Here is a 14,909-nt window from a genome sequence, read left to right as displayed (position 1 = left end):
CAGGTAAACATAAATTCTGTTTTGTGTGTGATTGCGACAGTGTGTCTGATATATTTGTGTGTGATTGCGACAGTGTGTCTGATATATTTGTGTGTGATTGCGACGGTGTGTGTCTGATATATAGTTGTGTGTGATTGCGACGGTGTGCGGCTGATATATTTGCGTGTGATTGCGACGGTGTGTGGCTGATATATTTGCGTGTGATTGTGACGGTGTGTGTGTGATATATTTGTATAAAGTTCAACAAAATCACAGACACGGTAGGTCAGAGAATATGTATACTTGTATGTACAGAATAGTCCTGTGAAATTGACTCACTCCGATTCCCACAAATGTGGTTATACAGGTAGTACAAGTAAACAATATTAATGATTGTATATACACATAATTCCTGTAAAATTCAATTCACTCTGAGTCCCACTACAGCGGCTTCCACAGGAGTAGTGTTAGACTTGTGCAAGACTTCCCAGTGAAATAAATGAACGCTGGCTTACCACACATGAGCTGAATTCCCTCTGGAGTCTCCGGTTTCACCTCCACTAATAGACAGCTCAGCTCCTCAGTGTTGAAAGCATGTTGTACTCAATTCACACTGTGCGTGTAGCCTAGTTCTGATGCCGACACTGAATCGTCCGACATTCGTTGAAGCAAACAGACCACTGGAGTTCTCCACTCCGCCCCAAACAAGTTAAAGTATCCAAAAGAAGCAACAAAAATTGCGGTCTCTGCATTCAATGAGCTAGGAGAGATATTTGTAGTTTAAAACATTCCTTTATTCGATACAAACATCAGAGCTCTGATGAATTGCCCATGAGACACGAAACGCATCAGCTGCACCAACTGTTGGCTGTGCCCTTGATGTTCTTAATGTTTGTATCGAATAAAGGAATGTTTTAAACTACAAATATCTCTCCTAGCTCATTGAATGCAGAGACTGCAACTTTTGTGATATATTTGTGCGTGATTGCAACGGTGTGTGTGTGTGATATATTTGTGCGTGATTGCAACGGTGTGTGTGTGTGATATATTGGTGCGTGATTGCAACTGTGTGCGGCTGATATATTTGTGTGTGATTGCGGGGCGTGTGATTGTGACAGTGTGTGTGTGATATATTTGTGCGTGATTGCGACAGTGTGTGATACATTTGTGCGTAATTGCGATGGTGTGCGTCTGATATTTGCGTGTGATTGTGAAGGTGTGTGTCTGATATATTTGTGTGTGTGTGTTTGATATAGTTGTGCGTGATAAGGTATTTGTCTTATGTGTGTGTTTGTGAAGCGGTGTGCCTAATACATTTGTTTGTCTGATACAACCATGTGTACAAGTATGCTAAGCTACATCAATGCTGTGATACCTGATTTACTTAGAACAAGTTTTTTTGAGAATCCAATCTAGACATCTTGTGTTAGGGGAGAGGTAGCTTGAGTGATAGAGTTATTGTATTTGTAGTAACATATGCCTATCTTACTAAGGGTGATTTTAGTATTTGTCACTTTTCCTTTTGTACCCAAACAAGCTGTTGCAACCACTGGTAAACAGTTTCTTCTTTTCCTTTCACAAAGCTGCTGCCTTTACTTGTTCTTCCATAATTTTATTTTCAAGATGATGGCTCCATGCCTATAAATTATTATCTTTGCCACATCCATCTGTAAATGCTCCTAAATGTTGTTTCTGTAATTTTGCTTTCCTAGATTTGCCTATAGTTTGCAGAACTTACCCAGTGAACCTTATATCTTCTTTTAGGTTATTTCCCTGTGTTCACTTTGAATCCATATATTGACTATAGTGTCTTGCATTGCTTTCAGAAACTAAACTACCTTGTTGAGATTTATTTCATGTAGAGTTGCAACAACTAATCGTCATAATCGATAATAATCAATTATGAAAATAGTTGTCAACAAATCTCATAATCGATTAGTTGGTTTGCAATTAGTTGGTCTGTGCACAACACCAGCTGCTTCACTCCAATGAACTCCTACACATGGTATTGTGTTTTATGGTTATGTCCTTAGCCTAAAGGACGTCTACTTTTCACTTTTTCAGGACAGTATACGTTTACAACTACCCATGGCTTATGTGCAACCCAGATATAATAGTCATCATTTGGATTGTTTATATTAAATCAGGTGATTTGGAACTATGCTTTTCATGATATAGTACCAAGCTTGTTGTTTACACCTAGCCCCTAGATTGATGGGAGTTATTTAAATTGATGTGCACTATTATCTGTTTGCACAATTATTAGCGTATTGCTTGCTATTGCTGATTATATGTACTGTATAAACAAATGTGTTAAGGCTTTGTCCTGTTATTGATATATAGTCTTTAGTGCTTTTTATTTGTTTTTTTTTTGTTTTTTTTATTATATATTTAATAAATTGTGATATGTACCAAGTTCAACCTTTATAAGTATATATCCGTTATTTTTAGAGCGGACTAGATATTTTCTCCTAACCTTATAGCTGGTTATTTACCATTGCATATAGATATTCAAGATATTTTTTATGTTAGAATGAAGTCAAGTTTTACTTTATTGAGAGGCCCCTTGCCAAGGTGAAAAACACTTTGCATTGGTGAAGAGCTAACAAAGATAAATATCCCACTTTGGTGAAATTGTCAAAACCCTACTTATACATCTCAAGCACCTCAACACCATCTTAGTGCCTTTTCTCTGCTACAGGAAAAATAGCTGCAAACAGAGAACCAGCCTTAGCCAGAAGCATGTGGACATGTTGAGATTTTTGCTCTTCAATGCAAAGTTTCTGAAAGAGTGAATAACAGAATGTCTAACTCTTTCTAGTTCTACCTCCTTTTCAAACAGTTTTTGGTTTTGTTTAATTATAAAACTGTGCTCTGCTGCTTAAAAATTGAAGAAACAGTTGTGTTAATGTAAATTTTTAGTCTGAAGTTTATATTTGTAACACTCATGTGGATTTTATTTAAAATATAGGAAACTATTATTGATTCGTTTTTTTATTTGATTAGTCAATTAAGCGAAAAAATAATCGGCCGATTAATCAATTATGAAAATAATCGTTAGTTGCAGCCCTAATTTCATGAGTTGCTTCCTTTAGTGATCACCCCACTTTTTCATCTCTTTCCTTCACTCACATATAATTATGGTTACCGATGACAAACGCAGCCTACTTTGGATAGTTCAGTTGGTTATCTTGATCCAGTGCACAGTCCAGAAAGATTACTGAAAGATTTTTTTTGTGACCTGAATGTGACACCAAAGAAACATATTCAGTGCTTAATTAACCAGTTGTTATAAATGAAAGGACTGCAGCTTTTGGAACTATCCATTAACTCCCACTGTATTGACTGTCCAGCTTTTGTCTAGCTTGAAATGCTTTAAATATGTTTCCCTAATGAACCATCAGCCTTGTGGGGACAGTTAGGAGATTGTGAAGCGTGAATTTAAGCTTAATGGGCCCTCCATTAGGACATTGTGTCAGTGCTTCCAGACTTCTACTCTTCCATTAGACATATCCTGGAAAGTCCACCCCCAAGGCTCTAATATAAGAGGCTGCTTTGGGTGATAGTCTCTCTGTCTCCCTATACATTACCTTTCAGAGTATTCAGGGCATGAAACACCAGGCTTCTTGATATCCGTGTAAGTGGTGAGCACTTGTCTTATCCTTTTCACTAACAATTCTTTGACAGAGAGTGATACAAAGAAGGAAAGCGAGATCAGGTACAACCCCATAGATATTTTGATAGCGTAAACAGTAATCCATTAGCATTTCTGCCTAGGTAATAAGGAGTAAGATGTTTATTCTCTCAAGGACGTATAATAGGAATTCCTTCATAAGTGTCATTTTTATATGTGGATAAGTCTAATTTAATATAGGAAACTAAATTACAGATGGAGAAAAACTAATTAAATAAGCTGCTCACTGAACAGATACCCAGCTCTGATATAGAAGTCTTAAAATAAATGACTCACTCTGAAATTAGTAAGCAAAAAATACAAAATTAACTAAATCCTACAAATACAACTCCCTATGATTACCAAATTTTCTTGGCATGTTCACACTTAAAGGGATAGTCTAGTCAAAATTAAACTTTCATGATTCAGATAAAGCATGCAATTTTAAGCAACTTTCTAATTTACTCCTATTATCAATTTTTCTTTGTTCTCTTGGTATCTTTATTTGAAAAAGCAGGAATGTAAAGTATAGGCGCCGGTCCATTTTTGGTTCAGCACCTAGTTAGCACTTTCTGATTGGTGTCTAAATGTAGCCACCAATCAGCAAGCCCTACCCAGGTCCTCAACCAAAAATGTGCCAGCTCCATAGCTTACATTCAAATAAAGATACCAAGAGAACGAAGAAAAATTGATAATAGGAGTAAATTAGAAAGTTGCATACAATTGCATGCTCTCTATCTGAATCATGAAAGTTTTATTGTGACTAGACTATTCCTTTAACTTGACAAGTGAAGGACGATATAGTAACATCCATAAAGTTTTGTTTCCTCCAGATATGACTTTCTGAAACGTCTATTTTTAGGAAGCTACTTGTTTCTTGCAAATGATATGCTCTTTCTGAATCATGAAATAAAAAATGTGGGTTTCACGTCTCTTTAAGAGTAATAGCCTGTGTGTTGCAGTTTCAGTGTAAGGGATATTGTACAGAAAAGTAAATGATGCATCACATAGAAAATGTATTACTTTAGCTAAAGCAAATGTAAAATATAGGACCTAACTTGTGTTATGTTTTCATGTGTTTAAAAGAGTCTACTGTTTTCTTCTTTATCATCTTTTTTGTTAAAACATTACACTGCTATTTTTAAGTGTTATAAAACATTTTGACTTATGTGCATATTATAAAAGGGTCAACAGAGGTAAAACAGTGTGTGGGGAAAAAAGTGTAAACAAAGCTTATAAGTATTTTAATAAAATTTCCCAAAATTAGCAAAGTTACACTTTAGTGTTGACAAGTGTAGCCTGCTCCACCCTCTTATCAGTGTTCTACTTCAAACCTTGTAGAATCATATAACAAAGTGTGCATGTGAGGATAATTACTTATGGAAGCAAGGGGAGGGGGGTGTTGAGGAGGGACAGCAGGTACTGCTATTGTTTGTTGCCAAGAGGCTTGCTCGATTCCATGGGGATAATGTGACAGGCTTTGTGAAAGCTTCAGCATTATACTGTGCCCTGCTTTAGTCAGGTGCCATGTGTCTCTGCCCCCTACCGGGCATGTGCATGAGTGCATTCCGAAGAACCTATGGTCTGGATAGCACCTGCCATATATGGAAATGGCCGGGGGGAGCTTGCTGCAAACAAAACTATGCCTGAATTAAAGGGGGTTAAAACAGAAACCTTTTTGCAGGTAAGCTTTGGCTGCATTATATATTTAAAAACTTATGTTAGTTCATACTGTTTATGTCCCTTTAAATACAATTGTTTACCTAGTGCATGCAGAACAGTTACCATGTATTTACTAGGCTCAGACTAATTAGGTACGGTTTGCAACCCCATTTGAACAAATAGGTTGTATACAGCTAATCCAAGCCACATCAAGTTTTCCTGATACACTTTAGTACTTGACTGGTTCACCTGATGAGTGGCCTAATAATAAGAATGAGACTGGACTCCTATCACTGCACAAATAAACACCAAAGGGCACATACTGTGTCTTTAATTTGCCCAATTTCTTTATCATTGTTGAGTGTTCTGGATTTAACTGCACTTGAATGCAGGTCCAAGGTTTGTTTTGTTTTTTTGTTTAAAAAACAAAAACAACAACAAACAAAACTAAAACTAAATTATGTATATATAAAACACTGCTAGCCAATCTAAGTGTACGTGCAATACAGTTAAATATTAGAAGTAGGTTTACGTTATCTCCTTTGTCATTCAAATGCTTGAGGTAAATGAGTTTAACCCTTTGAGTGCTAAGCACTTTCCCACCTGGGTGCTAAGCTGTTTAAAGGTTTTTTTTATTTATTTTTTACCTTTTTTCTTTTATGTTAGGCAATTACCTTTCCAACGGTGGGTCTTGGGGGTCTGTAGCTGAGATAGAGGCTTGTAAGCAGCATGCCCCCTTTTTAACATTGTTATTTTTAAATAAAGTTGTGCTGTGACGTCATCACATCATTGCGCGTGACGTCACTGCGCATAATGTGAAGCCCCCAGATCTCCCTCAAGGTGGGAGAGTGCTAGCGACGGCTCTGAGCTGTCATTAGCACTGACAGGTTTAAACAATTACTTTGTATCATGTTGCAGGTTCACTAATCTGGAGCAGTATACAATCCAGATTTTTGTTTTCTTTCATGTAATTAGCAAGAGTCCATGAGCTAGTGACGTATGGGATATACATTCCTACCAGGAGGGGCAAAGTTTCCCAAACCTCAAAATGCCTATAAATACACCCCTCACCACACCCACAATTCAGTTTTACAAACTTTGCCTCCGATGGAGGTGGTGAAGTAAGTTTGTGCTAGATTCTACGTTGATATGCGCTCCGCAGCAAGTTGGAGCCCGGTTTTCCTCTCAGCGTGCAGTGAATGTCAGAGGGATGTGAGGAGAGTATTGCCTATTTGAATGCAGTGATCTCCTTCTAAGGGGTCTATTTCATAGGTTCTCTGTTATCGGTCGTAGAGATTCATCTCTTACCTCCCTTTTCAGATCGACGATATACTCTTATATATACCATTACCTCTGCTGATTCTCGTTTCAGTACTGGTTTGGCTATCTGCTATATGTAGATGAGTGTCCTGGGGTAAGTAAGTCTTATTTTCTGTGACACTCCAAGCTATGGTTGGGCACTTTGTTTATAAAGTTCTAAATATATGTATTCAAACATTTATTTGCCTTGACTCAGAATGTTCAACTTTCCTTATTTTCAGACAGTCAGTTTCATATTTGGGATAATGCATTTTGATTTGACCATTTTTTCTTACCTTAAAATTTGACTTTTTCCCTGTGGGCTGTTAGGCTCGCGGGGGCTGAAAATGCTTCATTTTATTGCGTCATTCTTGGCGCGGACTTTTTTGGCGCAAAAATTCTATTTCCGTTTCCGGCGTCATACGTGTCGCCGGAAGTTGCGTCATTCTTTGACGTTATTTCGCGCCAAAACTGTCGGCGTTCCGGATGTGGCGTCATTTTTGGCGCCAAAAAGCATTTAGGCGCCAAATAATGTGGGCGTCTTATTTGGCGCGAAAAAATATGGGCGTCGCTTTTGTCTCCACATTATTTAAGTCTCATTTTTTATTGCTTCTGGTTGCTAGAAGCTTGTTCTTTGGCATTCTTTCCCATTCCTGAAACTGTCATTTAAGGAATTTGATCAATTTTGCTTTATATGTTGTTTTTTCTCTTACATATTGCAAGATGTCTCACGTTGCATCTGAGCCAGAAGATACTACAGGAAAATCGCTGTCAAGTGCTGAATCTACCAAAGCTAAGTGTATCTGCTGTAAACTTTTGGTAGCTATTTCTCCAGCTGTTGTTTGTATTGATTGTCATGACAAACTTGTTAAAGCAGATAATATTTCCTTTAGTAAAGTACCATTGCCTGTTGCAGTTCCCTCAACATCTAAGGTGCAGAATGTTCCTGATAATATAAGAGATTTTGTTTCTGAATCCATAAAGAAGGCTATGTCTGTTATTTCTCCTTCTAGTAAACGTAAAAAATCTTTTAAAACTTCTCTCCCTACAGATGAATTTTTAAATGAACATCATCATTCTGATTCTGATGACTCCTCTGGTTCAGAGGATTCTGTCTCTGAGGTTGATGCTGATAAATCTTCATATTTATTTAAAATGGAATTTATTCGTTCTTTACTTAAAGAAGTTCTAATCGCTTTAGAAATAGAGGATTCTAGTCCTCTTGATACTAATTCTAAACGTTTAGATAAGGTATTTAAAGCTCCTGTGGTTATTCCAGAAGTTTTTCCTGTTCCTAATGCTATTTCTGCAGTAATTTCCAAAGAATGGGATAAATTGGGTAATTCATTTACTCCTTCTAAACGTTTTAAGCATTTATATCCTGTGCCGTCTGACAGATTAGAATTTTGGGACAAAATCCCTAAAGTTGATGGGGCTATTTCTACCCTTGCTAAACGTACTACTATTCCTACGTCAGATGGTACTTCGTTTAAGGATCCTCTAGATAGGAAAATTGAGTCCTTTCTAAGAAAAGCTTATCTGTGTTCAGGTAATCTTCTTAGACCTGCTATATCTTTGGCTGATGTTGCTGCAGCTTCAACTTTTTGGTTGGAAACTTTAGCGCAACAAGTAACACATCGTGATTCTCATGACATTATTATTCTTCTTCAGCATGCTAATAATTTTATCTGTGATGCCATTTTTGATATTATCAGAGTTGATGTCAGGTTTATGTCTCTAGCTATTTTAGCTAGAAGAGCTTTATGGCTTAAAACTTGGAATGCTGATATGGCTTCTAAATCAACTTTACTTTCTATTTCTTTCCAGGGTAACAAATTATTTGGTTCTCAGTTGGATTCCATCATTTCAACTGTTACTGGTGGGAAAGGAACTTTTTTACCACAGGATAAAAAATCTAAAGGTAAAAGTAGAGCTAATAATCGTTTTCGTTCCTTTCGTTTCAACAAAGAACAAAAGCCTGATCCTTCATCCTCAGAAGCAGTTTCAGTTTGGAAACCATCTCCAGTCTGGAATAAATCCAAGCCAGCTAGAAAGGCAAAGCCTGCTTCTAAGTCCACATGAAGGTGCGGCCCTCATTCCAGCTCAGCTGGTAGGGGGCAGGTTACGTTTTTTCAAGGAAATTTGGATCAATTCTGTTCACAATCTTTGGATTCAGAATATTGTTTCAGAAGGGTACAGAATTGGTTTCAAGATAAGACCTCCTGCAAAGAGATTTTTTCTTTCCCGTGTCCCAGTAAATCCAGTAAAAGCTCAAGCATTTCTGAAATGTGTTTCAGATCTAGAGTTGACTGGAGTAATTATGCCAGTTCCAGTTCAGGAACAGGGGATGGGGTTTTATTCAAATCTCTTCATTGTACCAAAGAAGGAGAATTCCTTCAGACCAGTTCTGGATCTAAAAATATTGAATCGTTATGTAAGGATACCAACGTTCAAAATGGTAACTATAAGGACTATCTTGCCTTTTGTTCTGCAAGGGAATTATATGTCCACAATAGATTTACAGGATGCATATCTGCATATTCCGATTCATCCAGATCATTTTCAGTTCCTGAGATTCTCTTTTCTGGACAAGCATTACCAGTTTGTGGCTCTGCCGTTTGGCCTAGCTACAGCTCCAAGAATTTTTACAAAGGTTCTCGGTGCCCTTCTGTCTGTAATCAGAGAACAGGGTATTGTGGTATTTCCTTATTTGGACGATATCTTGGTACTTGCTCAGTCTTTACATTTAGCAGAATCTCATACGAATCGACTTGTGTTGTTTCTTCAAGATCATGGTTGGAGGATCAATTTACCAAAAAGTTCTTTGATTCCTCAGACAAGGGTAACCTTTCTGGGTTTCCAGATGGATTCAGTGTCCATGACTCTGTCTTTAACAGACAAGAGACGTCTAAAATTGATTGCAGCTTGTCGAAACCTTCAGTCACAATCATTCCCTTCGGTAGCCTTATGCATGGAAATTCTAGGTCTTATGACTGCTGCATCGGACGCGATCCCCTTTGCTCGTTTTCACATGCGACCTCTTCAGCTCTGTATGCTGAAGCAATGGTGCAAGGATTACACGAAGATATCTCAAACAATATCTTTAAAACCGATTGTTCGGCACTCTCTAACATGGTGGACAGATCACCATCGTTTAATTCAGGGGGCTTCTTTTGTGCTTCCGACCTGGACTGTAATTTCAACAGATGCAAGTCTCACGGGTTGGGGAGCTGTGTGGGGATCTCTGACGGCACAGGGAGTTTGGGAATCTCAGGAGGTGAGATTACCTATCAATATCTTGGAACTCCGTGCAATTTTCAGAGCTCTTCAGTTTTGGCCTCTTCTGAAGAGAGAATCGTTCATTTGTTTTCAGACAGACAATGTCACAACTGTGGCATACATCAATCATCAAGGAGGGACTCACAGTCCTCTGGCTATGAAAGAAGTATCTCGAATTTTGGTTTGGGCGGAATCCAGCTCCTGTCTAATCTCTGCGGTTCATATCCCAGGTGTAGACAATTGGGAAGCGGATTATCTAAGTCGCCAAATGTTGCATCCGGGCGAATGGTCTCTTCACCCAGAGGTATTTCTTCAGATTGTTCAAATGTGGGAACTTCCAGAAATAGATCTGATGGCGTCCCATCTAAACAAGAAACTTCCCAGGTATCTGTCCAGATCCCGGGATCCTCAGGCGGAGGCAGTGGATGCATTATCACTTCCTTGGAAGTATCATCCTGCCTATATCTTTCCGCCTCTAGTTCTTCTTCCAAGAGTGATCTCCAAGATTCTGAAGGAATGCTCGTTTGTTCTGCTGGTAGCTCCAGCATGGCCTCACAGGTTTTGGTATGCGGATCTTGTCCGGATGGCCTCTTGCCAACCGTGGACTCTTCCGTTAAGACCAGACCTTCTATCACAAGGTCCTTTTTTCCATCAGGATCTGAAATCCTTAAATTTAAAGGTATGGAGATTGACCAAGAATCAAGCGTTCAAAGAGGTTTCTCTGACTCCGTGATTAATACTATGTTACAGGCTCGTAAATCTGTATCTCGAGAGATATATTATAGAGTCTGGAAGACTTATATTTCTTGATGTCTTTCTCATCATTTTTCTTGGCATTCTTTTAGAATACCGAGAATTTTACAGTTTCTTCAGGATGGTTTAGATAAGGGTTTGTCCGCAAGTTCTTTGAAAGGACAAATCTCTGCTCTTTCTGTTCTTTTTCACAGAAAGATTGCTATTCTTCCTGATATTCATTGTTTTGTACAAGCTTTGGTTCGTATAAAACCTGTCATTAAGTCAATTTCTCCTCCTTGGAGTTTGAATTTGGTTCTGGGAGCTCTTCAAGCTCCTCCGTTTGAACCTATGCATTCATTGGACATTAAATTACTTTCTTGGAAAGTTTTGTTCCTTTTGGCCATCTCTTCTGCTAGAAGAGTTTCTGAATTATCTGCTCTTTCTTGTGAGTCTCCTTTTCTGATTTTTCATCAGGATAAGGCGGTGTTGCGAACTTCTTTTGAATTTTTACCTAAAGTTGTGAATTCCAACAACATTAGTAGAGAAATTGTGGTTCCTTCATTATGTCCTAATCCTAAGAATTCTAAGGAGAAATCGTTGCATTCTTTGGATGTTGTTAGAGCTTTGAAATATTATGTTGAAGCTACGAAATCTTTCCGTAAGACTTCTAGTCTATTTGTTATCTTTTCCGGTTCTAGGAAAGGCCAGAAAGCTTCTGCCATTTCTTTGGCATCTTGGTTGAAATCTTTAATTCATCTTGCCTATGTTGAGTCGGGTAAAATTCCTGCCTCAGAGAATTACAGCTCATTCTACTAGGTCAGTATCTACTTCCTGGGCGTTTAGGAATGAAGCTTCGGTTGACCAGATCTGCAAAGCAGCAACTTGGTCCTCTTTGCATACTTTTACTAAATTCTACCATTTTGATGTATTTTCTTCTTCTGAAGCAGTTTTTGGTAGAAAAGTACTTCAGGCAGCGGTTTCAGTTTGAATCTTCTGCTTATGTTTTTCGTTAAACTTTATTTTGGGTGTGGATTATTTTCAGCAGGAATTGGCTGTCTTTATTTTATCCCTCCCTCTCTAGTGACTCTTGTGTGGAAAGATCCACATCTTGGGTAGTCATTATCCCATACGTCACTAGCTCATGGACTCTTGCTAATTACATGAAAGAAAACATAATTTATGTAAGAACTTACCTGATAAATTCATTTCTTTCATATTAGCAAGAGTCCATGAGGCCCGCCCTTTTTTTGTGGTGGTTATGATTTTGTATAAAGCACAATTATTCCAATTCCTTATTTTATATGCTTTCGCACTTTTTTATCACCCCACTTCTTGGCTATTCGTTAAACTGAATTGTGGGTGTGGTGAGGGGTGTATTTATAGGCATTTTGAGGTTTGGGAAACTTTGCCCCTCCTGGTAGGAATGTATATCCCATACGTCACTAGCTCATGGACTCTTGCTAATATGAAAGAAATGAATTTATCAGGTAAGTTCTTACATAAATTATGTTTTTTGTTGCTTGAGGAGTAGTCAGTTACTCAACCATTTTTTTAATATAATGAATGTACACTGCATTATTTGTATGCTTAAAAGTTTATTTTCAGTTTAATATTTATTTTATAGTTCCTCTATTTTTTAATTTCTGCTGTTAATGGAACTTAACATAGAGTGGTATGGAGAATGATTTACCAAGTCCGATGTGCAAGTGTTTAGTGGTGTCTTCCTTCCTGTCACAACATAATGACAGCTGAAACAAGTCAGCCTTATAGTCTGGGCCCTTTCTTAAATCAAAATTACATATCTATAGAATGGTTCTTATATAAAAGTTTTCTTATTTCTTACCAAAGGTGCTGTGATTGGTGACGGACAGTCAGCGGTGGCTAGTAATATCGCAAACACAACCTACAGGCTGCAGTGGTGGGACTTCACCAAATATGACCTGCCGGAGATCAGCAATGGTGAGAGAGGGTTCTTTGGCTTGATCATTGGACTGAGTTGCACAAACCCCTAGTTGGATCAGTAAATTTGAAGTGTAGTAACTGTTTTGGGGATTTATGTCTCTAGTTCCTGATTTCTCTTCCATAACCGTTTTGGTTCTGTTTACCCTGTTTTCTTTCTTTTTTTTCTCTTTATATCCCCTTCAAATTTTTTTAATACCGTTATTCTTGATTTTTGCAGCCTCCGCTAATGTTCTAGTTCAGAACTGCAAAATCTACAATGATGCCAGTTGTGACATCTCAGCTGACGGGCAGCTCCTTGCAGCGTTTATTCCCAGCAGTCAGCGTGGCTTCCCTGATGAGGGCATCTTGGCCGTGTATTCTCTGGCCCCCCACAACCTTGGAGAGGCCCTCTTCACCAAGCGCTTTGGTACGGGGGTGCTGGATTTACCCTAAGGACTTTTGAATCACTATATCAACTTAAATGTATAGTTTCCAGCATTATACGTCTGTAAAACCAGACCTTTGTTATGTCTAAGGGCTGGATAAAGGCTTTGTCTATAGTTTAAAGTTTTGGACCCTTAAGCAGTGATGAAATAAAGGTCCAATTTTACAGACTTAAAGAGACATAAAATTGCATAAGGAACATGCTCTGTTAATTCATTTTTTTATTGTACTGTTGCTTGCATATAACTGTGTTCAACCCCTGTAAATGTTGTTAAGTCATCTTCAGAACAGCATTATACTACTGGGACCTAGCTGAATACATTAGATGGCAAGAGGCATATGTGTATAGCCACCTGCTAGCTCCTAGTAGTGCTTTGCTGCTTCTGAGCCAACCTAGATGTTCTTTCCAGCAAAGGATACCAAGGGAACAAAGTAAAACGTGTAACAGATGTAAGTTGAAAAGTCCTAAAATTGCATGTTCTATCTGAACCATGAAAGTTTGATTTTTACTTTCATGTTCCCTTAAAGGGACACTAAACCAAATTTTTTTTTTTCATGATTCAGATAGAGCTTTTTTAGAATTTTCTAATTTATTCCTATTATCAATTTTTATTTGTTCTCTTGCAATCTTTATTTGAAAAAGTAAGAATGTAAGCTAAAGAGCCGGCCCATTTTTGGTTACAGAACCCTGGATAGCGCTTGTTAATTGGTGGCTACAATTAGCAAGAGTAACCCAGGAGGAAAGTTGCTTAAAATTGCATGCATCTGAATCATGAAAGAAAAAAATTGGCGTTGGTACCCCTTTCAGAGGCTGTTGTTTATGTTGATACAGTTTTATTAGCAACTCTATTATGTGCCTTAGTTAGTATTATGGGAGTTTTCTCCTGCTCACTTCTGAGTTTCTGACCAAATTACAAATACTCACTATAATCTGTCTGCTCTATGCAGGTCCCAACGCTATCTCTGTGAGCCTCTCTCCAATGGGTCGGTACGTCATGGTAGGCCTAGCCTCCCGCAGGATTTTGCTACATCCTTCCACAGAGCACATGGTAGCTCAGGTCTTCCGTCTCCAAAAACCTCACGGAGGAGAAACATCTATGCGGGTGAGTGCTAAATTGTTCCTAATTCTTGCATGGCTTCCTATCTACTGTATACCCTAAAATGGCAGGTGTGCAAGAATGCTTTTTAATAATGTCATACATTGTGCAAACACTGCTTCCATCTAATGTTTACATTTCTGCCATATAGTGATCCAGACACATGAACACTACTTACCTAGGTATGCTCTTCAACAAAGAACACAGTAGAAAGAAGTACATTTGATAATAGAAATACATTTTTTGTTTTTAAATTGTATTATGCTCTATATGAATCATGAAATAAAAATATTGTTTTCTTTTACAAAGATATGACGAGTCCAAGGATTTCATCCTTACTTGTGGAATATTAACCTTCTGCTAACAGGAAGTGGCAAAGAGCACCACAGCAGAGCTGTATATATAGCCCCTCCCCTTCCCCTCCACCCCCAGTCATTCTTTTTGCCTGTGTTATACTAGGAAGACATGGTAAAGTGAGGTGTTAGTTTTAGTTTCTTCAATAAAGAAGTTTTTTATTTTAAATGGTACCGGTGCGTACTATTTTCCTCAGTGGGATATGGAAGAAGATTTCTGCCCTGAGGTTGATGATTTTAGCATTTGTAACTAAGATCCACGCTGGTTCCCACAAGACTTCTGAAGGTAACCATGAGACATCTTCGGTGTGGAGACCAGTTTCATGCTACAAGCAGCATTAAGGTATGTGCAGCCTTTTTTTCTGAGGAGACTTGGTGTATCAGAACTGGCTGGCATTATTTCCCTGTATGGGAATGGGGTAAGCAGTAAAACCTATTTTAATAAGA

The 14,909-nt window shown here is 38.2% G+C and overlaps 1 protein-coding gene across 1 annotated transcript in view; it reads left to right on the top strand.

The window, feature by feature from the left end:
- Positions 1-14,909, top strand: part of LOC128643607 (activating molecule in BECN1-regulated autophagy protein 1) — a gene marked incomplete at both ends in the record, with an annotated part of 63,019 nt that overhangs the window by 34,007 nt on the left and 14,103 nt on the right. Inside the window, 3 exon segments of the mRNA XM_053696450.1 lie at positions 12,476-12,586; positions 12,807-12,995; positions 13,961-14,115. Of these exon segments, the coding sequence (XP_053552425.1) occupies positions 12,476-12,586; positions 12,807-12,995; positions 13,961-14,115 (455 nt within the window).

Source organism: Bombina bombina, unplaced genomic scaffold (assembly GCF_027579735.1).
Source record: "Bombina bombina isolate aBomBom1 unplaced genomic scaffold, aBomBom1.pri scaffold_1154, whole genome shotgun sequence".
NCBI lineage: Eukaryota > Metazoa > Chordata > Amphibia > Anura > Bombinatoridae > Bombina > Bombina bombina.
This window is presented reverse-complemented; position numbering and strand designations above follow the sequence as displayed.